The 22,597-nt window shown below is 44.8% G+C and overlaps 1 protein-coding gene across 1 annotated transcript; it reads left to right on the forward strand.

Annotated features, from left to right (window-relative positions):
• Window positions 1-9,963: 9,963 nt before the first annotated feature.
• On the forward strand, window positions 9,964-22,325 carry LOC101078533 (lysophosphatidylcholine acyltransferase 1). The gene is made up of 14 exons (XM_003966017.3): window positions 9,964-10,414; window positions 14,099-14,238; window positions 14,312-14,526; window positions 15,362-15,474; window positions 15,865-15,925; window positions 16,093-16,151; window positions 17,435-17,469; window positions 17,559-17,613; window positions 17,724-17,806; window positions 17,895-18,020; window positions 18,304-18,457; window positions 18,646-18,744; window positions 18,961-19,102; window positions 19,231-22,325. Exons 1-14 carry the CDS (start codon window positions 10,292-10,294, stop codon window positions 19,452-19,454), a joined length of 1,629 nt encoding a protein of 542 aa, XP_003966066.3. The 5' UTR covers window positions 9,964-10,291; the 3' UTR covers window positions 19,455-22,325.
• The last annotated feature ends 272 nt before the right edge of the window (window positions 22,326-22,597 follow it).

The raw sequence follows: 22,597 nt of genomic DNA on the forward strand, positions 1-22,597 counted from the left end.
TATAAGACAAAGAATATGTTTCTCTTCACTCACCCATATTACTAATAGATAGACTGTTGGGTTGCATAGCATAAATACTTTAACCACGTCGCCTCCATTTGTAACCATGCGGCCCAAACAGATTCAAACAGGAACATATGAAATATAAATTGGCATTTTATAATGGCCCTGTGTGTGTGTGTGTGTGTGTGTGTGTGTGTGTGTGTGTGTGTGTGTGTGTGTGTGTGTGTTGCATTGTTTGATGCTCCGCAGGGACTCCCCTAACCCTTGTAGGCAAAGTAAATTGAGTAAGACGAGGATGGGGATTTGAGTTGCAATGGTGGTCCAGGAGAAGGAACATACATCCACCCTGCCCTAATTACTTCAAAATGCACCCCCCCACATATGAAAATGACAAAATAACGCACAGAAAGTCAATTTGAATGTGCTTAAATGTGGTTCGAGGAGTAACGGTTGAAGTATAATCTACCAGCATGCTCATTTGAAAGGATACGCTTGCATGAAGTGCAGAAAAGTTCAAGTGGGGGGGGAGCTCAATTTAAAGGGGAAAGTGAAGGAAATGAGCTCAGGAGGATGAGCAAGTGTCTGGAGGAGGAACGCGTCCGCAGGGCACCGGAGGAAGGAGCCCAGTTAGCCGAACAAATGTACAGTGCTTGTGGACCAGGAGCTACACGGGTTCCTGGGGCTTGTACTACATTCCTGTTGGACATCATGTCAACCCGGGGATGATCCATCATGCTCAGGAAAGCTCCGACACACGCTCACTCGTTATACATCTCCAGCTACAGATTTGTCATTGTAAAAGCTGCGGAACATCGTGTCTGTCTAAAACTAAACCGCTGTACTACATTTTAAATCAAAGGTCCGTCACTGCGCCAGGCGCCGAACATCCAGGCTGTCTTGTTAAGAGCGCGGGGCTGCAAATGGATTTTATGGCTACGTGTGTGAACGTGTGGACTCACTTGAAATATTGCCTTCTGCTATTTTGACCTAACTGTTTACCCGGACACCCATAACATGCTGAGCTTGCACATTAAAAGCGTCTCACTTTTTTCCTTTTAATTTATTTGGCTGATCTGATCCTCAAATTCGGTATTCCTGAGAAGTTCACCAGGGTTTATGACCTCATGACCCGGGGGGAAGGTGGTCTCTGCAGGTGGGGAGGGGTCATTCTTCCTCAGTCTTAAAACTTTAACAGCTGCAAATGGAATAAAAGAAACACAATGAAAATGAATTTTGCCACAGTATCCTGTCACCAAGCCAACCAACTCCATTAAATGTACCTACATACCTTTATCCTGATATCCTAAATAAATAAAAGCTTACACAGAACTGGCTGGAGCCCCCAGAAGACAGACAGCATCAGGATTAAATGCTTAAATGGACCGACTGGCTGTCAGGCTCTTCTTCTCCTCCATCCTACAGCTGCTGCGCAGATGCTGCAGATGTTTCTGCTAATGGAGCTAAAGACAAATGGGGCTTTAAAGGGGAGAGCGGTGTCTACGGCAGATAATTATATGACATATTCCCTCGCCTTGTGATTTTTATCGGGAGCTATTTTTATTCGCTTAGCAGCAAATGTGCTCTGCAAATGTAGCATGTAGCTGAATGTTTTAACCTTCTTGTTCCACTTTTGCCATCTAAAAATGTTAAGACTGCTTTTTTTTTTAAAAAAAAAGTATCTTAGAAGAGTGCAGAGAGTGGTTAGGGATGTTAAATGACGTGGTAAATGAGTTATACAATAAGGTGAAAGCTTAAAAAAGGAGAGGGGGAGAATCGGGCCCTGAGTCAAATGTTATTAATGACCCTCCCGTATGCGTGTGCTGGACAATTAACTATTCACAGGTGAACGTAACCGATAGGCGCTTTGCTTCCCGGGTTGCAAATCAAATGAATTTCGATAACATCGACGGCATCCCTCTTTCCTCCCCCACTCTCATTCATTTTCCACGTTTGGTCCAGGATTCTGGTGTCGCTTCTGTTATCAAACTATCACCAGAATATGCAGGGAGGAGAGTCTAATTCCTTTCCTCTGTTTCCCTAAAATCTGGTTTCCTCTGGTGTTGCCCAGCTTCATCTACATTTTTTTAGCCTGAGAGAGGGCTGGAAAAATAAAACTAAAAATCAACACACTTAATGGAGAAGTGTGTGTGCACACTTGCTCCGTTCATGTCTCCTTGTGCGTGCCTGCGCGTGTGTGTGTGTTTCAGCTGGATAAATGTGCAGGAATTACACCGGCCCCGCCTTCATAACCACTGATGGATCCTGGCAACCTGCAAATGCAGATAAGGAAAAATCACCAGGGCTCCTTTTTCTTACCTCGCGACCAGCCGACATGTATATATGCTGTAGGTTACATCTGCATCACTTCTTCCTCAACCCACATGCTGCACGCAGGTGACACGCAGGGGGAAATAATATCCAACAGGGCAGCATGGGGTTGGTTGCTGGTGCATATTTTGCATCCACCACTATCACAGAAATATTTATGTGATACTGGACTCATTTCCCGCGGCGCCGGCCTCAGAGCTCGTACGTCAGGGCGACAGGAAGTAACACGTTCTGTTATCACTGTGGTCTCACTGTGGGCTTTAACTTTTTTACACTCGGAGCTGTCAAACTGAGGGTGCTGAACAGGCAACTGGCTCTCAATTTCCAAACTTGTTCTCGCGGTCTCACATTAATTATGTACTCAAACTACTGTATTACAGGTGCCCATTAGATCTCCCTGAGCTGATGGCGGCTTATTTCCAGCCTTGTAGAGAGCCCCCCCCCCCCATTTAAGTAACCCAGGAATACAGTATGTTGGGAGTTTTATTTGTTATAGACTGCGAATGGTAGAAAAATAACCACAATCCTCCCTGATTTTGGCAGCAGTCTGGCAACAAAATGGGGATCAAAGGTGGCGAAAGACAGACAGCTGATCAGTGATAACAGGCTAGCTCGGGAGTCAGTAACCTAGTCCTGCTTCTCCAAGGGAACTGGGATGTAAAGTGAGACCAGGTGTCCACCTGGTGGGACAGAAAACCCCTCTGGACTGCAGGTTACTGCCCCCCTGAGCACTTGTAGGGTGTAATAAGACTTAATGCAGAACCTATTGTAGACCTCATACAGGTAGTCTTTCTTTAGACTTTAGGTCCAAAACCACTTCAGAAGTTCCAGGCCAACTCACCTTTACTCTCAGAGTAGCTGCTCAAAAGCGCATGAATTAAAATAAAAAAGATGCACGTCGTGTTTATCTTGATCAGCGTTACAGCTGGTGCACAACGGTCTATTCAATCACTCTGTTTCCATCTATTATCCCCCACCATAGACACACACCCGCACACACACACACACACCCACACACACACAGCCACAGCCGGTATGATTCGGGGTCAGCCATGCCCATCTCCTCTGCTCTGCATTTAGGACTCATGAATAAGTAATGACGTCTCTCATCACCTCAGAGCGCTGACAGTCAGGCCGAGAGCTTTCATCTGCTCCAGCCCGTGTTCAATGTTAATGTTCTCCTTCCTCCCCGATCATGTGACAGACAGGCAGCTGACCCGAAACCGCCAAAAACAGCAGCGACCCCTGCGTGCGCGATAGTGAGAGAATGGAAATAGTTCCGTCTAGATTTGAAATGAAAACAAACATACGGCTGAGCTCTAGAGGACAACTGAAGTCAATGCTAAGCTAAGAAAGAAGCCTCACTTGTTACATAAAGCTTCAATCTCACAGATAAATAGTCGATGGTAGAATGGCTTAGTTATTTTATTTATTAAAAAAAAGAAAACTCAAACTCAGTAAAAACTAATACATAATTACTTAAGCTAGCATCTTGCTCATTTAGCTTGTTGTTGCCGTTGAAAAAAAACGATGAGCTGTTGGGTACCAGGTAAACTTCAGGATGTGGCACTTGATACCTCAAAGAGTGTTTTTACGTTGGATCACAATTCCAGGGAGGGGAAAAGAGGCAGAAGGATTGGAGGAACAAGAGAGGAAGAGGATGCACCGAGGCGCTGATAAGACCCGGCCCCATTATATGTCATTTTAAACAAAGCAGCAAAGCAGCCTGTGGAGACTCGCTATCAGCCATTAAACAGAGACGTAGGAAGCGGCCCGAGATTGATGATTAGCATTTTCTCCTGGTGGAATAAAGATGCCGGCCTGGACCTGCGATAACCAGAGAGAGTAAAAGGAAAATGTCTTTTTCTGTTTTGTCCTCCTCTTTGTTCCTCATTTTCAGAAAACTCCACATCCAAAAATACCAATTTATTCACTTTATGTTGTGCTCTACTCTCTTCTTCCTCCATCTCCCAACAGTCCGTTGACCCCCCCCCCCTTTTTTTTCCCCAAAGGCACATAAATGCACAGAGCACGTTGTTCTCCTTTTGTTTTGCGTCCTTGTATAATCTGTTAGGAGTGGACGACATGGAATCCCTTCTGTCACCGCCGGGGACTTGTAAGTCCTGGCCAGATACAAGACAGAATGAAAGTGGGCTAAAAGACGAGGATTTAAGGAAGAGTTTGATGGGAACGTGTAGGGTCATTGTTTCCTTTGCTGCTAAACCAATGTCAGCCATTGTGCCGGGGCGGCGAGACGGCCGGGTGTTACACGCAGCGAGGGCATGTTTCCGCTCGATAATCTGCTCTTGATTTTCCTTTCATGCAGCCGCAGTGGACCCCAGCACGAATGAGACGTCTGCTCATTTATGAGAGACGACTCGTCTTCTACGTCCTTCTATATGTACGCTTCACCCTGAAGAGCTCAACGACCTTGACCTCTGCAAATCCAGCGTCCTTTGTTTAGCCTCAGCGACCTTGGCGTCAGTGAGGTCAAGTGCTCTCGACCATCTTAAGTCATCACACAAAACTGCTGAGCAAGAGGTTTTTTGGCTCAATTCTGTGTAAGCTAACATTACCATCCTCAGTGATCCATAATGTTATTCCTTATACAGACACATCAATAAACAGTTTATTGACAATCAAGAACATGATAAAAATGTGTTGCTCTGGTGTCATTTAGATTATATGTCATTTAAGTGCATACTGACAGTGTTTAACCTGGGTAGTACGCAGCATGGCGGCATGGAACCACTTGATATCATGTAAAATTTCTTTCTTTTGAGTTTAGATATGTGTTTGTTTATTTGTCTGTCTGTTTGTTTGTTTATCTGCCAAGTGTAAATCAGTTTTTTTTCTTGTGAAATACTAATAGAATTACACTCAAGTCCTAAATTTGAATCAACAGTCATGACATGAATGTTTGTTGCCTTTACGACATATAATGAACGAGCAGCACAAGCACAAGCACAAGCACGCGCGGTCCTGTTGATAGAACATCACTAGAGCGCCCCCATCTGCTCGTAGTCAGTACTGCAGTTAAAGCAACCATTTCTGAAGTTATTTGCAGACATTGTGGCAGCGGGCAACAAATGCATCTATAAAGATTTTTTTTAAAGGCTTGGCAAAGACATGATTTCACGAATGTTGTATTAAAAAGAAAAAATATCATAATGTAGTTAGGTGAACTCTTCTTTATACTCTGTTACCTAGCATATTGTATTGTCATACAATCACTTCAATCCATCTGGTTTACGACTCATGATTACTTCCATGATAGATGCCGTATCACTTAAATAAAACAAGAACACCTATTTAGCTCCTTAGATAATAAACAAGAAATTCTTTGATTTCATTTGTTTGATCTGTAATCTGCAAAGTTGCCAGTAGGTGGATCATTCTCACGGGTTCCCACAGTACACTGCAAATCTGGGGGATTAGAAGATCCCACCATCTCCAGCCACTGGGTTGTCATCGCTGTCATACAGGTTTGGAATGGACGTCCTGGAGAAGATGAGAGAAGTGGCCGAGGTGAGGGGGGGCGCAGGAAAAGAGAGCGAGTAATGGAAATGCTTTGATACCCATTGTCATCGCTAAGGGTGGCCAATTAGACCCAACATTATCTACTTTGGAGAACAAAGGCCAGACGTGAGGAACAAGAGAGAGGAAAGGTAATACAGAAGAGATCTGGAGGGACAGGAAACAGAGACCCTCCCCTGCAACAAGAGAGAGAAATGTTCTGCTTTCATATTTGTTTGGATTCAGCCTGTGAGGACCCCGAACATGGCCACACTCTGAGCTGGGGGGGTCACGGCGACGCGAGGGCCTTATCACCACTTTGGTGATGAGGCCGGTCAGTGTTTTCTGTCAGCTGACACTCGACCCCTGACGATAGCGTAAGAGTGCACAGGTGATGGTTCCTCTGTGTGGCAGGCGGAGGTCTATCTGTTTCCTCCTCTATCTTTCCTACACGTTCCAGAAGATGTTCTTTTAAGGTCCAAACTGGACGGTTTCCTGGCCTTCCCGCTCGTCGACTGTTCATCAGCATCGGGGTGGGGAAGGGGGGGGGGGGGACCTTGGAGGTCATTGACAGGAAGTGAAGCAAAGACCCTGAACAATTTCGGGGTCTTCTCAGGGTTGGACAGAAAAGTCCAGACTTTCCCGCGGGGTCAGAGGTCACGTCTGCAGCATTTGTCACAAGTGTCCAATGTCACATTCATGCGTTCCGCGCATCACTCGCACCTCCTGAAAGGCTGGGCCTTTGGAGATGGAGGGCGATGACATTCCCCGTCAGACGTTGCCCTTCAGAAGACACTCAGCAGCACTCTCCGAATTCTTCACCAGCAACACACACGTCTGGATAATCCCCGTCCCCCCCCCTCCTCCCTGTAGCCTGGTTTTGTTTTTGCCTGTGTAAAATTACAGTTGTACAGGTGTCCCGCAGGCGCCGCCATGTTGACGGACTGGCACGCAAGAGGACAGCCAAGCACTTGTGTTCGCCACAAAGATCTTTCTTGTCTTACAACCGGCTGTCCTGCCCAGAACGGAGCTTCGGTTTCACAGCTCGTCCTTCCAGCGGGACGCAGAGGACGATGGAAGGCGCTTTCCAAGATGATCGGCTTCCCCTTTCAAAGGGAAGTCCGCGGCTCGCGGATTCCAGCGTTAGCCGCGAGATAGCGACGGGCACCTGGACGGGCCAGACAGGAAGAAAAGGAGGGAAGCGGCGAGAAGAAACGCAGCAGAGAGCAGAGGCTCAGATCTCATGCCAGGGAGAAGACGGGCAGCTCGCTCAGATTTCAAATGTGAAATCGTGGTTCAAACACCGACAATCCCACTGTCTACTCATGTCCCCCCCCCCAATCACATCATGAAAATGTGCAGACGAGCGCTCTCGCCAGGGTATGCTGCACAGACCGAGCATTGTCGGGGAGCCTCGCGGCCTCTCTGTGGGATCAACCACGTCTTTTTCTTCTTCTTTTTTTTTGGGGGGGGGTGAGCTTCTGTTCTAAAACAGGCCACAGGCAGATGTAGAACACTTCATATCACACAAACACAAATGAAACAAAAGGGAAACGTCTCTGTTCCCGAAGCTCGCGGCGGAGGTAAAACAAAGAGGCCTTCGTCTGAGCGACACGTCTAGAAAGCCCCCCTCCACACACACACACACACACACACACACACCAACCCTCCCCGCCAATCTCCTCCTCCATCCATTTCCTCCAGCCAAAGTGTTCTCTTTGTGTGTTGAATATGTTTTGGAACATGCCGACCATTGATTGACACGGGCGCTGGGGCTGGTAAAACATTACTGTGGCGCGGAGCAAACAACGGCCTGTCTGTCACTCTGCCTCAGATGTTTGGCCCCAGGGCTGAAACTGCTATAAAAACCTGGACATTTGCTCTCTTGCTCTCATTTCCTCTCCTCCTGGCGCTGCTATTCTTTCATTTTCCGTTTTATTTCCATTAAATTACCTTTAAGGATCAACCTTTGTTTTCCAGTAGGAGGCTTTCTTTTCCACCTATTTATATAGAGAGGATTATAAGGAGGTGGAATTAAAGAAAGGTTTCGGCCTTTGCGTGCGCCGCTCGTGCACGTGGCATCATTCAGTGCACTGATAATGATGTTTTAGCCTGTTAAGGGTGTTGAAACGTCCCCTTTCCCTCCCCTCAAACAGTTGGAAGGCATACTCCTGCCTCCCTGCATCACCTTGCACCTTTCTGTTAGCCAGTGAAAACAACTTTTAAAAAAATAGCTGTAGATATACAATGTCCCAGTGCGTGTCTGTGTCTGTGTGTGTGTGTGTATGTGTATGTGTGTGTGTGCGCGCGTGTTTCCAAAATGTCATTCGGATTGATTCAGTGGCATTACAATTTTAATCAGCACTGTAGAACCAGGTGTTAAAAACGCATGCAGCAGCCCTCCAGGCCATAAGAAATTGGACAAGGCACCAGGAAATTGTGTCTCCTGCAGAAACAAGTGTTTTGTGATTGTTTACCCCATGTCTTTAAATTGCATTTCTTCCTTTTTAATTTAAGCACCACAGCTACGGGACTGAGGGAGGGGGAGGAAAGGAGACGGAAGGGGACGCGGAGTGAACGAGGGGAACCTTTTCCACTGTTTTCTTCCTCCTCTATCCCTCCATCTTCTCTGGTATTAACCCTGTCTGATGTGATTCCTGTCAAATGCAAATGTCATGACCCGATACGGTCAGCCCACGGGGCACTTTGACTACGTGTTTTCCAACCAAATTAAACTGGGAAGTTGAATGGTGTGTGTCCACAGATCTGTGTTTGTGTGAGTGCCTGTCAGATCGAGGGGTGAATGTTGGTGTGATTGCAATTACAGAAGAAATCGTACGCAGGACCGTAAATCCTGAAGGGACAAAAATCTGAAGGAAAAAAGGGGTTTTCTCTGTCATTTCATTTTTATGAGCCCAGGCCTGCTTTACTGGAACAAGGAGAAATTTTCTACTTCAGCACTAACGTAATCGGTCATCAAAACCGTTTAATGGTGTTACTCTAGGTTACTCTCGGAATACGACCTGTCTTGTCATGTTGAAACTCATTTTTAAAAGGTCACAAAATTTCTACATTTCAACTTTTTGTAACCAGATCACAAAAAGTCTGGGCATAGATTCAAGTGGTCACTTATTGCAGACTTGATTGGTATAAAAATACATTGCTTATCCATGTAGTTTGTTAATTTGTTTCAACTTTTATTAAAGCTCACAGGCTTGATTGTTCCACAGTGGAGTGGATGCCTAACACTCCATCTGGCCTTGAAATGTGTGTATCCAAACAAATGTAAAGTGAGAGATAAAGAAATAATAGAATAATAATAGTAGAAATAATAGAAATAACACCCAATACACGTGAGGATCACCTGGGTTTGGTGAAGCGCACTTAAGCGCGTTGAACGTCAACAGCAACGCGCACTACACCAATTTGACCACTAGGTGGAAGCATTTCCTCAGTTATGAAGTCATGAAACGGACACTATTCTAAGTATTAAAAAGAGATCTATTTAGAAGCCTGCGAGGCTAAATTGGAAAACATAATGCTGTGTACTATTTCACCTTTCTTTAAAAAAACGTGGTAAATGTAGATTAAACTTCAAAAGGCACGTTTTGTGAATGGTCCTATGATTTCAATCCAACAGCCTTTAATTTGTCTAAATTAAATTATTGATCATTCATTTAGCCAACAGTTACAATATGAATATTCAATTAGGAATCTAATTAAATTTCATGGAATATTATGTATAATTTAATGAATCACACGTGACACCAAAACCTTTCTTTAAAAAATCCCGTTGTATCCAGGCTAAAAAAAACTCCCACATTCTTAAGCAGGTACTTCAAGGTAAATAGACATAATTAAGGTATTTATTACGGTATAAGCTTCAGAATAAATGGAATTCACAAGTACCTTGTGCTCTTTGAGATTATTATTTTTTGGAATTCAAACCACCTCATTATGTTGCATGAGCTGTTGTCTTTTATTGTTTCAAGGTAATGGAAAATGTGCACGGAGTCGAATTTACGACATTTTGGCGGAGATTTGAAAGCAGCATCGCGGAGCGCTCCGCGGATGGAGAGGATGCGACGGAGGTGTTCTGCGCATGCGCACTGCCCGGCTAGAGGAGTCGTGGGTCTGTTAGCATACAGAGCTAACGGAGCGGTAGGGGAACACGGTGTGAGGGAAGGAAGGCGTCCTACGCACTGTGAGCAGAAGGATATCGGTGACTTCAAATATCCCCTTCTAATCCTTGAGCTAAGCATTATCCCTCCATGCGGTAGGGGAAAGAACGATAACAGTAATAACTGCTCTGCCACTTGAATTAGCCAGTGCACAGGACAGATAAGGTGAAGTGCGTTTGGCGTGAGGAGCCTTCCTTTCAAACAGGGACGGTAAATATTTGGAATTTGGCTCCAAACTCTCTGTTACGTTACTGCCTGTGAGAATGAAGTTGCCGAATAACAGACAGTGTGGGATGGACGGCGATGGAAAGAAGGTGGACCAGGCTCCTCCGTTCAGAAACCCCTTTGTGCACGTTTTGAAATTCACCCCTTTTGAAAAGGCTAAGGTAAATGCACACTTTCAAGCAAATTATTAATCACTCCTTTTTCCGCAATTGGAGAGCAATAATATATTGTAGAGTCACAGTCTGCAGAGGCTGTCACTCCGACCTAACTTGGAATTTTCCCCCTGCATCCATGCACGGCACTGAGCTAGCGTTAGCTCTACGGCTAATGGCAGCTACAGTCGTGTTGGTTTATCCCGTTAACGGTTTAACTGTTTCCTCTGGCGGGTTCTTTTAGAGATGTGTTTATCCGTCATAGACATGAAACATTATTTTCATAGGTTGTTAACCATTAACATGGAAGCTAAATGTAGCCATTTAGGCTGAACCGGCTTTCCAGAATGGGCCTAGCTTGTTGCTCATTTATTGCTTTTCCAGCTTTTGGATTTGAGCAAATTGTTAACCAGCCACTTTCAAATGTTGTTTTCTGCAGCCATTACGCGTTTGCACAGCTTTCCATTTTTCCCCCCGCCTGCATCATTACTGTCGTCCTCAAACTGCAAAAGCACCTGCAGGTTGAAAGAAGGGAGTCATTTGCATGTTCCCCCAACAGCCAGTTTGTTGTTCCTGATTGAGTTTTACAACTTAAGACCACAATGTCCAACAGAGCTGTTGATAATCAGATTTAGAGCTTTCAGACTTCTCTGCAAAAGCTGTTACTAAAAGCTCCCGGTCACTTTTTTTTTTTAAATGATTAAGCTCTGCTGTGCAGATACAGTGTGTAATTGGATGCAGCATGCAGGTGTGTCACAAGACACAATATTAAAAGGTTTATTTATATTGCACGATGCACATGCAACAGTTTCCGTTATGAGCAGCACAACAGCACACATGTCCAGATGGGGGGAGAGAAAGTCACCAGTGTTCTTTATGGCTTGTATTTTCGAAACAGGGTCTGATAATAAATCAGGGCACATGTGGTTCCTTTTTTCAGTTTACCTCATATGATCTGTCTGAAAGGCTTGAGTAGGTTGTGCCTGCTTGTGTGTACATGTACTCACCCCAGGGCCATGGCCTGGCCCTTATTCCGTGACTATATTGAGTGAACCGATCCCTGTTCAATGAAGCATACCTCTCTGCAGAGTTTTTAGAGCTTCTTCTTCTGGCATGAATTCTATTTAAATGAGTGTTTTATAGAGCCTACATAAAGAAATGCATTTCTTTTCTATGTCTAGCTGCCATTTCTTTGCAATGCATTTGGAATGGGGGGAAATTGTCCCAGTTTGTAGGGCTGGCAGGATGAATTATGTCTTGCAGCACAGCAGCACGGGAAAACCATCTTTTGACATATAGAATGAATATAAGATTAGAAGTGGGTGTGGGCTTGAAAGAGCTGTTAAAGTGTGAAATTGGGACACGACTGTAAGGCATCTGCAGGACCAGTGAGGGTTAGCCTGGTTTTTATGAATGGTGCTAACCAGGGTCGGCATATCTCGTTACACATGAGAATAATGACGCTCAGAGGATCACACATGTCTTCGTGGTGGAGAACAAGGGCAAAAAGTTCAAATTTCAAGTGCGCCAACGCTAAGGGAGAGAGTGGTTTAACCATTTCAGTCTAAAAATCCTGCTACATGTTCATTAGCTGGGTACATCATGCCGATATCTACATCAGCGTAAAGGAGAAACGTGGGTTTGCTGTATTTAGGAAGAATAGTATCAAATGTTGTTCTATGTCTATAAAACTCTTGAATGCGCCTCAGTTCGGGAAGGTAAAATCTGAACCAAAACGCCGTACGTGATGAACTCAGGAAGTGGAGTCACAGTTTATAGCAGACGGGCAGAAACCACAGTGACAGGCCGAGCTTTATTTATGGGTCCCTGAGCCCCAGTTCATCCGTCTACAGCTGATGACAAAATGCAGAGGATTGGTGATGAGGCCGTACCAACGTAAAAACCTCTTTCTTCCCTCGTTCAAATCCAGCTGTAAACCTCATAAATTGGTGTAGGGTCAAAGGCCATGCTGGTAATACTGTTAAACCCAAGGAGAGCTTTGACAAACCTAATTTACAGTCCTTGTATGGTTTATTAGCATACCCTGCAAATGCGTAAATCTGTTTTAATCCCACAAAGGCAGAAACAAGTCAATAGCTTTTAAGCTATGTAGTGTGGGAATAAATCTCCCCCACACAACCCCCCCCCCCCCCCCCCCCCCCCTCTGTATAATTATGGATTAGCAGCAGAAGTGTGCAATCTATGTGTTCCTCTCAAGAACAGACAAATATATCTGTCAGTCGAAGGTGCTGGATGCTCAGTTGTCTCCACACAACGCGTATAATCACAGAGTAATTCAGAACGGCAGAGCTCATGTTCAGTCAGTTTTGAACAAAGGTGACTTTTCTAATGCTGCTTTCTCTCTGAACCAAGATGCAGCTCTGTAAACAGGAAGTGGCGTCTACAGTGCAACTGTAGACGCAATCCTTTGCAAGGCGTGACCAGGCAGCGCGCGTCTGTTTCCCAGCGGATGGATGCGTATAGATTATGCAGTTAACAGGAGGTGCACGTGAGCAAGTTGGTTTGAAATGAATTGCGCAGCTCTATAAAAAAGGACAGGAACCGGTGACATTCAGGCTAAAAGTTAGTAGTTGCACTTTTTTTATATTTTTAACTGCAAAACAAGCAGAAACCTGTCTGTGAAGCTTCTCAGTCATCCAGGTCATGGTCATGACCTGGATGGTGACTTCAACTCAGTTTCATGAAGCTCAAACAGTCCAGTTGCTACGATTCTACTACCAGCACCACAAAAATCAGACGTATATAAGCATGTTATATATATTTATTTAATGCTTAAGTTTTTCACAGTTTAGATTGCAGAGCTTTGCTCAGTGGAAGGTAAAAGGCGTTTATGCATTCCTGTGTCTACGGCTTGAATAAATATTGAGTCAAATGCAGTTCACAGCAGCAGCTAAAAGCGTTTAGATTCCTGAGTAGGTAAATGAGCCTTTATTATTATTTAGAGTGGTCAAATGTTCCGTGTGTGTCAGCTGCAGATTAGCACACGTGAATGAAATCTTTGAGTCGTTATCAAGACAAACATTGAGAGAAGATAAGTGCTGCAATCAGGGAGAGAGAGTGAGCTGTAAAATAAGCATCCAGCTTTAAATGTCAGAGGCAAAGGCCTTGGGGCTCCAGGTCTGCGTCAATGAGCAGGAATACTGAGCCTCTCCAGAAGTCACGGAGGCATGAATTGTAAACAAATCAGTTTATTAAACTGTGGCCAAATAATCGATCTGTTGGGAACAACTGATCGTTATCATCTTTTATGGTGTATTTTAGCTGTCATTCCATATGTTTAATGGTGAGCAAATTGATTTAAATTTTATTTATTTAAGCTTTCTCAAAGAGGAAGGCTGCAGCTCCAATCAAAAGCAGAGACGGTTCCACAGCAGGGGCCACAGAAGAACGCTGCGCGTAGCAGGAAGGGATCATTCTTTACTCAGATGAATCCACAGCGTCCATTCTGGCAGCTCCAACAACACACGAGCAGCAAATGGAACAATGCTTCACGGCTTTTGAAACGCGCACATTTTAGTTCAAGACCTAACGCATGAACAAAAGAGGAAGTGACATCATCCGGGGCAGACTGGTTGAGACGCTGCTGCCAGACTGAGGTTGTGATCTGCCAGGATGACGGCGCACGTTCAGACCTATGTTTAACTCCTTCTGCTCTTTCCTTCTGTCTGGCAGATCGCTTTGATGACGGTCACGCTGTTCCCCATCCGGCTGCTCATAGCTGCTTTCATGATGCTGCTGGCTTGGCCTTTTGCCTTCCTGGCCACAGTCGGGCGCTCAGAGACCGCCGTTGAACCCCAGTGCCTCTGGAGGAGGTAGGCTCCCCTCCTAAAAGATGGATTGAAGGTTTACTCCTCATCCTCACGTGCACGTGTCTCTTCCTTCCAGACTGGTAGACATCATTCTGAAGCTCATCATGCGGGTCATGTGGTTTGCGGGAGGCTTCCATTGGGTGACGGTGAAAGGTCAGAGGGCGTTGCCTGCAGAAGCACCCATCCTCACTCTGGCCCCCCACTCTTCCTACTTTGACGCCATCCCGGTCACCATGACGATGGCGTCAATCGTCATGAAGGCCGAGAGCAAAGATATCCCACTGTGGGGCAGTAAGTAGCATTCTGAGACGTTTCAGAGAACCCCCGGGGGTTAGAGGCAGCTCATGCTGCCCAGTTTTCTCTGTTTCACCCCTTAGCCCTCCGTGCCCATCACCTTATATTAATAATGGGCTAAACCGAGCTAATTCGTTTGCCCAGTTCAAGGACGCTCTGCTCGTTTGCCGTCCGTCCACATGCTAATGCAGAAGCAGATCCTCTTAACTGGCTTCCAGGTTCAGTTGATTTCAGCTGCCAAATACCTTTGAAGGGCTTATGCACATTGACACACGGAAAACGACCACGGTGTGTGTGGATGTGTGGGTATGTGTTTATTTTCTCCCCTTCCTGGAGGAATTTCTTTTTTTTTTTCTTTTTAAAGAGTGGTGGTCATCATACACTTTCCCTCAACACATATAAGAGTCTACACAAAAGTGGACTTTGTCATCATGGGAGAGCAGAAAGAAATTGAGGAAGTTTGACTCTGCTGAATCATCAGAAAAGGTGCTTGGTGGCGCCGTCAGCCATGTGGTATTTGTCCCTCATGGCACTAACGGAAGGGATAATCTGTTGTTGGAATGGAGTGTCTGGTGTGTGTGTCTGTGTGTGTGTGTGTGTGTGCGCGCACTAAAAACACAAGTAACCATGTTTTTCATTAAAGGAGAAAGGATGGAGAAACTGAAAAAGCTGCCAACATCTGCAGATTAGATCCTTTTATTTTAACCAGACTACATTTCAATTTTCATTTCCTTTCTGTCTGAGGGTTATAATAGTGATATTATTGTGCAGTTTCAGTTATGAGCCAGTGTGTTTGGAAGTAACATTTTTGTTCTCTTCTGTTTACTCGTAGCGTTGATTAAATATATCAGACCAGTGTTTGTGTCACGGTCGGACCAGGACTCCAGAAAGAAGACGGTGGAGGAGATTAAACGCCGAGCGCATTCAGGAGGGGAGTGGCCTCAGGTAAATGGAAGGACGCTCTGGATAGAGACGTTAAAAACGCTGAGTATTTGCACGGAATTAATAAGAGCAGGATGTCTTAAATGACAGCCAAATGAAATCAATGGGCAGACCAGAAAAGCGCCGGTCGATGCAAAGAGGCCTGTGATAACATTACAGGAATCGTGGTCATTTCCAGGAAGTGCGGGCTGATCCACACATGTGACAACAATTTTTCCAAAGTCATTCTTTGTCGGGCCTGCACGCTCAGCCGAATCCAGTCGAGCGTGCATTTTGACTCAATGGGAGACCACTCGGTCCTTTCTTTTTTGAGCTTGCAGTGCAGGGATCTTGCACTTTTAATATTCGTAGTGTTTTCAACCTCTGAGTTCCTTTTTTCCCTTTGCTGTTCAGATCATGATTTTTCCCGAGGGAACGTGCACCAACAGATCCTGCCTCATTACCTTTAAGCCAGGTATTTCTCCCTGCTCATCAACTTCCCTCACTCAGGTTAAGGCTGTTCAGTATGTGTTTGCATTCAATGATGGTTATTTTAAGCTTCCCTTGATATTTTAAGTTTAATTATGACGCTGAGCCGAGCTGTGAACTGAAACCTGACCGTGCAGCCTCGTATCTTTGCAGGAGCATTCATCCCAGCTGTACCAGTGCAGCCTGTGGTCATCCGTTACCCCAATAAACTGGTGAGATGCTTTCTTAAAAAATGTGTTAACAATACAACTTGTTACGCAAGGGTCGGTTTTTAAATGAAAAGGTCACACGCTGACCAAATTAGCCGCTGCTTTCAGGAAGTTGACACAGAACAGCAGAGCTTCTGTAGACTCTCAGGGTAGCAACAGGAAGTGAGCATCTACGTCTACACGAGTGAGAAATCAGTTTAGGCACTGCACTGAAGTGTACATTCACTCCCTTTACAGCTGCCTTCTGTTCAGACTCTTAGTTCCGAGCGTATAGAGTCAACAAACTTACAGAATTCCATACGACGGGGTGCGTACCTGCTGGAGTTCACACTCTGCTGGTGTCGGCACTCATGAATATTTGAGTTATATTTGTAGATTTCATGGAGAAAAGGCTTCACAAGCACAGAGAGGTCACAGTTTTAGTGGATAGAATCATTCCACCATCTGGCAGATATGGCATCCTCAGAAGTGAAATGAGGAATATAGAGAATTATGGATGAGGACATTTCATCTCTCGAAGCTCATACGGTTTTATATCTGCAGGTTTTGTCAGGAAAAATGCTGCTTATAAATTACACATCACTACTGAAGCTACACCCTCAACATTGCCTCCTTTATCTTGTTTTTTTTTTAGTTGAATTATAAATACCGCCTTTTAATTAAGTGTGTTTGTTAATGGTTGATGTCGGCGTCCCTTCAGGAATCAGTGGTTATTCCTGACTCAAACACTTGAGCCGTCCAGCTGGCTGTGGGAACTGAAGGTTTTACCTCCTCAGACGTGGAAATCTCATCCCTTTATTTTGTGAAAACACAGCCTTTGTCTGCAGAAGTCTGTGGTTGGGTGTCTGCAGAAATCCACAAATAAATACATCTGTGGTGTGTTTAAAGCTGAGCGCAGTCTTTTCACTTTGTGTAGTACATCCTCATTTGTGCCTGACGTCCCCCTCTAATGGAACTGTGAGTCACCTACCGGCCGGCCAGAGACCTTGGTCAGCTGAAGTTGGTAATGAGATGAACTCAGTGAAGTAGGCAGAGTGACTTTGTGATGGCTGGACTGGAAATCTGGATAATCAGGGTCTGAAGCAGCGCGCGGGCTCAGAGGTGAAGGAGAACCGACCTCAGCCGATGTCACTGCAGAACTCCAGCAAATTAATTCAGGCTCCTCCTGTCGGAGGTGCTGCTGAGGAGGTTTACTGTGTTACTGTGTGTGAACAGTCACATGAATGAGTTAAAAATGGCATTTTTTAAAAAGATGTGTTCTTACTGGTGTCTATTAATTTTGACAGGATACAATCACATGGACGTGGCAGGGCCCTGGAGCGTAAGTACCGGCCATAGTTTTGCACTTTTATTAAAATTAAAGAGCCAGAAGAATAGAGTCGGATGTTTTTGCTGTTCTTTTGTGTCCAGGTTTGAAATCTTGTGGCTGACGCTCTGCCAGCTCTACAACGAGTTTGTGATTGAGGTACGTTTGAGCTCCTGTCGACGCGCCTCACTGAGCAAAGAGACGCGCTGTTCCTTTATCATCACCTCCAATTAGTGCATCACTGTGGATGCTGCTGTTGCTGTCTGCAGTTCCTTCCTGTCTACACCCCCTCAGAGGAGGAGAAAAGGAACCCCGCGCTTTTCGCCATCAACGTGCGGCGTGTCATGGCTAAGTAAGTTCCCATTTCAAATGAATACAAGCTCCAGTGAATAAGACTTGTCGCTCTGGCTGATCTACCGTCTCCGCCGCGCTCCCCTCAGAGCGCTGGGGGTGCCCATCACAGATTACTCGTTTGAAGACTGCCAGCTGGCCATGGCGGAGGGCCAGCTGAGGCTGCCAGTCGACACCTGCCTGCTGGAGTATGCCAAGCTGGTCAGGAGGCTGGGGTGAGTTGCTCAGCCTTCCCCTTACGCAACACGCTCGGCAACATCCGCAGCCAGTTGGTGTCGCCTCACCGTGCACTCCGAGAAGCTCAACTGATGATGTGCACAGTTGGAATCACTGAGAGGGGGTCCAAGGGGCAGTTTGAGCCGCGTCAGTCATCTGAATATTAGCATGAGGGACCCAGATTAGCGTTAAATTCAGTATCGATTGAACTTGTAACCGAACTTGAGTTCTCAGGCTGATTTTAAGTTAATTAATTAGAGTATTGTTTCCTGCCTGTGCCAGGCTCAAGCCTAAGAACACCGAGAAAGTTCTGCAGGAGTACGGGAACCGGGCCAGGAAACTGGAGGGGCAGAAGCTGGACTTGGACGACTTTGCTCAGTTCCTGGATGTGCCAGTTTCCGACATGCTGCGAGACGTGTTTGCTCTGTTCGATGAGGTAAACCCTCCAGAGAATTTTCATTCCAAATTAGGATACGCTCCTTTTTCCTCAATAGCTGCTTCACATTTCATTTTAACTCTTTCTTACTGCTCAGGACCAGGTTTGCTCTGCTGTCTGGTAACACTCCGCCATTCCAAATGAACTGCATTGATCACAAACTCTCCATTGTCTCCTTTTTTCTCCAGCGTGATGAGAACTACATTGATGTCAGAGAGTACGTGATAGCCTTATCTGTTGTGTGCAGACCTGCCAAAACTCTGCAAACCATGAAACTGGCTTTTAAGGTACATTATTTTCATTTTTTTCAAGCGCTATTTAACCAGTGGCCATGTGTTTGTGTAATTCAGGAAGACATTTGCCAAAGTTGTCTTCTTCATTTCTGAGGGATTAAATACGTAGATATAACCATTTTTAGCACGTAGCATGTTGTCATTGCTTCCGTTCATGCTCAACAGTTGATGTTCAGAAGGAGCATAATGTCCGAATGTTTGAAACTCCAGATGTTTGAGGCGGAGGAGGACAGTGCCATTACGCAGATGGAGTTGGCAGTAATACTGAAGACGGCGTTAGGCGTGACTCATCTCGGCGTGTCCCGCCTCTTTAACGCCATTGATGTTGGCGATACTGGGAAAATCACATTCGGTGAGTGAATGGAGAGAATTTTCCATTTCAGCTTGTTCTTCAGAACAGATGCAGGCTATCGGACTCTTCCTTCCAAGCCTTTTCTAATGGTTTCCCTGTCTCTGGCGCCCTCTTGTGGCCTCTCGCAGACAAGTTCAGGAGCTTTGTGGATCTGAACCCAGATTTTGCTGAGGACTTCCTGTACACAGAAAATCCAGACCTCCACAGCGGAACCTGTCACCATCACCAAGCAAAGACCAGCCTGTCGTCTCTGAACCTGAAAGGCATCCCCAAACTGAGCAACGGCATCTGCCCCGACTTCAGCCCCAACTACCACGTTACGGCAGACGGACTCCACAAGAAACACAACTGAGCGGCGTGCTGGGATGAAACGAAGGCCTCTCCTGGCGAGAGGCGGTTCTTCCTGTGTGTGTGTGAAGCAGTAAGGGGAGCACGGTTGTTAAGGGATAATGTATATTTCAGTAACCGCAACTGCAAACGTTTACTTTTTCATTTTTATCAGTATCGGCTCCACAAAATCTCCGAGGATATTTCTAAACCGTCTTTTGGATTATTTTGTGAAAAGAATAATTTTTTTAACATATAGATCGTCATCTATGAAGCTTGAATTATTAAAGGGCAAGCACTAATGGAAACTCCTGGAACGCACCTATATTTTACCCTCCTAACTGTGCATGTCTTATACAGGAGGGAAACAAGGGAGATTAACAAAAACCTAATCCCAGGAAATGAAGTCAAACATTGGGTGAAATCATTATTCACTACTAAATCTGTAATATTTATGTTTTCTCTCATTCATGGTAGATGCCTTTTTTTAAAACTGAAGCTGGCAGAGTTTATGGGCTCTGAGACGGGGAGACCCGCGGGCGCCGGTGACGGTTGGGCTGCACACAGCAGCCATATTTGAGGTGAACCCGGGTCTTCAGGAGCGGATCTTCACACACACGATGAAATATTTGATTTAGCTCAGGGTTCAGTGATTTTAAAAAAACACAAATCAATGATGTCATAATCTGCCTCTTTCCGGGTTCTGTGCATGTTTTTATTTTCTTCCAGCGGTCATCACCCCTTTCCTTTTGTTTTTGAAAAGAATCAACATGGACCAAAAAGGGTGATGTTTGTTTTTTTACGTCACCTCTACTTTTGCTGTTCTCTGTAGCGATGCATTCAATTCCCACCGTTTCACGAGTGTGAGCGGATGAAGTCCCGACCATCAGCGGAGCGTTTGATCTTTTGAGGCTGTTTTTGTTCACCCTCACCAGTTCATTAAGGAGCCAGACTGAATTCGGAGACTAACAAAAAAAAAAGTTATTCCCAATGAGCTGCTACTGAAAGTGTTTGCGACCAAAAGTGATTCAGTTTACGTTCTCGTGGAGTCCATGGTCCTAAAGCCAGTTTGGGTATGGAATGATGGAGATTTTTTCCCTCCCTCCTCCCACAATCAACTATTCCAATCCTTATACAACATATTTGAAGCTCATTTAGGTCAGTTTTGATTTTAATTTGTTAGTTTGAAAGCACATGGAACCACTAATATCTACAATGACTGAGATAAAAATGTCTCAAATCATTCAAAGGGACTATTTTTAATAGTAGCTGTTGCCAGTTGTATTTCACTTCTCTCCACATACGGTTTCGTTTTCCTCCCCTTCGTCCCTGCAGACTGTTCATGTTCCCTCCTCATTCCCTTTACAGCTTTCTGTGAAGCAATATCTCTTAATCCTTCTCAAGACGTTTGCTTTCAAAGAGTTCCGATATGTATTTTGAATATTCCAAATGCGGGACATTTAGGGAATTTTTGATATACGTATGTGAATGACTTTTATTTTCACTGCCATGACAAAAGATCTGTGATCTCTCCTTTGCAGATTGTACCGATGATGAAAAATGAGCTACATTGTTTCCCTTTTTTTAAAAAAAATACTGCAACTATTTAGCGCTGCGTTGTGTGAAGTTAAATCCTTATTACTATTTCTGCTGAGTCGGCTGCTTAAAACTGAAATGCAGATTTCTTACGGAAACCAGTAGCCTTGAACCTATAGGATTTTTATGCTAAAGAAGAGAATGTATAGACAATCTTGTCACAATCAGAGGCGCTGACCCACAGTGGACATTTCCTAAGAAGTTTTGGTCTAAAACTGACACCTTTTCACCCTCATGACACCTTTTTTTTTTCTTTTTTTTTTTTAAAGCCTAAGGCCCCGAGGTGAAACCTGCCGCCGCATGACGGGCCGCACCGCACAAACACTCCACAAAACACATCCTTTATTTCTGTCTTACATCCAGTTGTGTCCTTGCACTTTAGTTTTCCTTTTTTTTCCTTCATATGTGCTACAAAGAATGTTACTTTTCTTGTCGCCGTACTGTCGCGTTTCTCCACATGTGCTTCAACAACGGGGGCACGGAAGACATTGGCACACGCGATAGGACCTCCCTCAGCCCACCCTCCTACACGTCTCAGGATCGTATGGATTTTGTAGCTCGTTACGGCTGCTAATTTGTAGGAACACACCTTTGAATGAGTAATAACCAGTTTGCACCGTGGATTAGGCAAGTATTAAATGTCCTCCCCAGTAATGTGATCTTGGTTTCCCCTTTCAGCAGCTGGTTGCTCATCTACTCCTCCTGTAAATGACAACCAGGCTGTTTTTTGTACAGATGTGAGGACACTGGTGTCTCAGAATGAAATGTCTTGCACACTAACACTCCCAGGTATTCGTGTCCAATTAAAATGTCCATCTGAGCGTCTCCAGGGTGGCTCACTTTCATCAGCATGTCAATTTTTTTTATTTTTTTTTGTGTATTCCACGTTTGCATCAGAGCTGTGTGAAGCCACTGGGAGCCATTATGGTTTTTATTTTTTTTGTGCCTCTATAGAGGTGCAGATGAACTGTACACCTGCGAGGCACGAGCGAGTATCTGCTGTTGCTGCCTGTTTACCGCCGTGTGTCCAGCGGCGAGCCCAAGACGAAAGACTTGTGTACTCTGCCAGAGTGATGGTGTCTTTCTGATGGCTCGCAGCGGCGTGGGCGATGACTCCACGGGTTTCCTCTGGAGTCCCCCCCCCTCCTGTCTCATTTGTTATAAGTTTTGTTTTATGGATGCATTTGGATGAAGAGTCATTAATGCAAGCTGCTTTGAATTTGTCTATTGAGGACTGCTATGATATAACTTGTTAATGTGACTCTTGGATTGAATTAAAAAGAAAATGTTCCCCCTCCTCTGACTGTCACACTGTTTTTGTGGCAATAACAGAATATAGTGACATAATCAGACAGAAGTTTCTGATTTTGATGTGTGATGATTCTGCTATTATCCTTTTATGATGAGCAATTAAGTTTAAGTAGGTGCATTTTAGCATTTTGACACGATTAGCTAATGTAACCTTTCTAATATTTCTATAATCAATGCAGAACATGACATCAGAATGATGCAAAATCTTAAACTTAAAAGCATCAATGGCATTTGAGCTTCTATTCAAGTGTTTCCCAGTAA

The sequence above is a fragment of the Takifugu rubripes genome, chromosome 7 (genome assembly GCF_901000725.2).
Source record: "Takifugu rubripes chromosome 7, fTakRub1.2, whole genome shotgun sequence".
In the NCBI taxonomy this organism is placed as follows: Eukaryota; Metazoa; Chordata; class Actinopteri; order Tetraodontiformes; family Tetraodontidae; genus Takifugu; species Takifugu rubripes.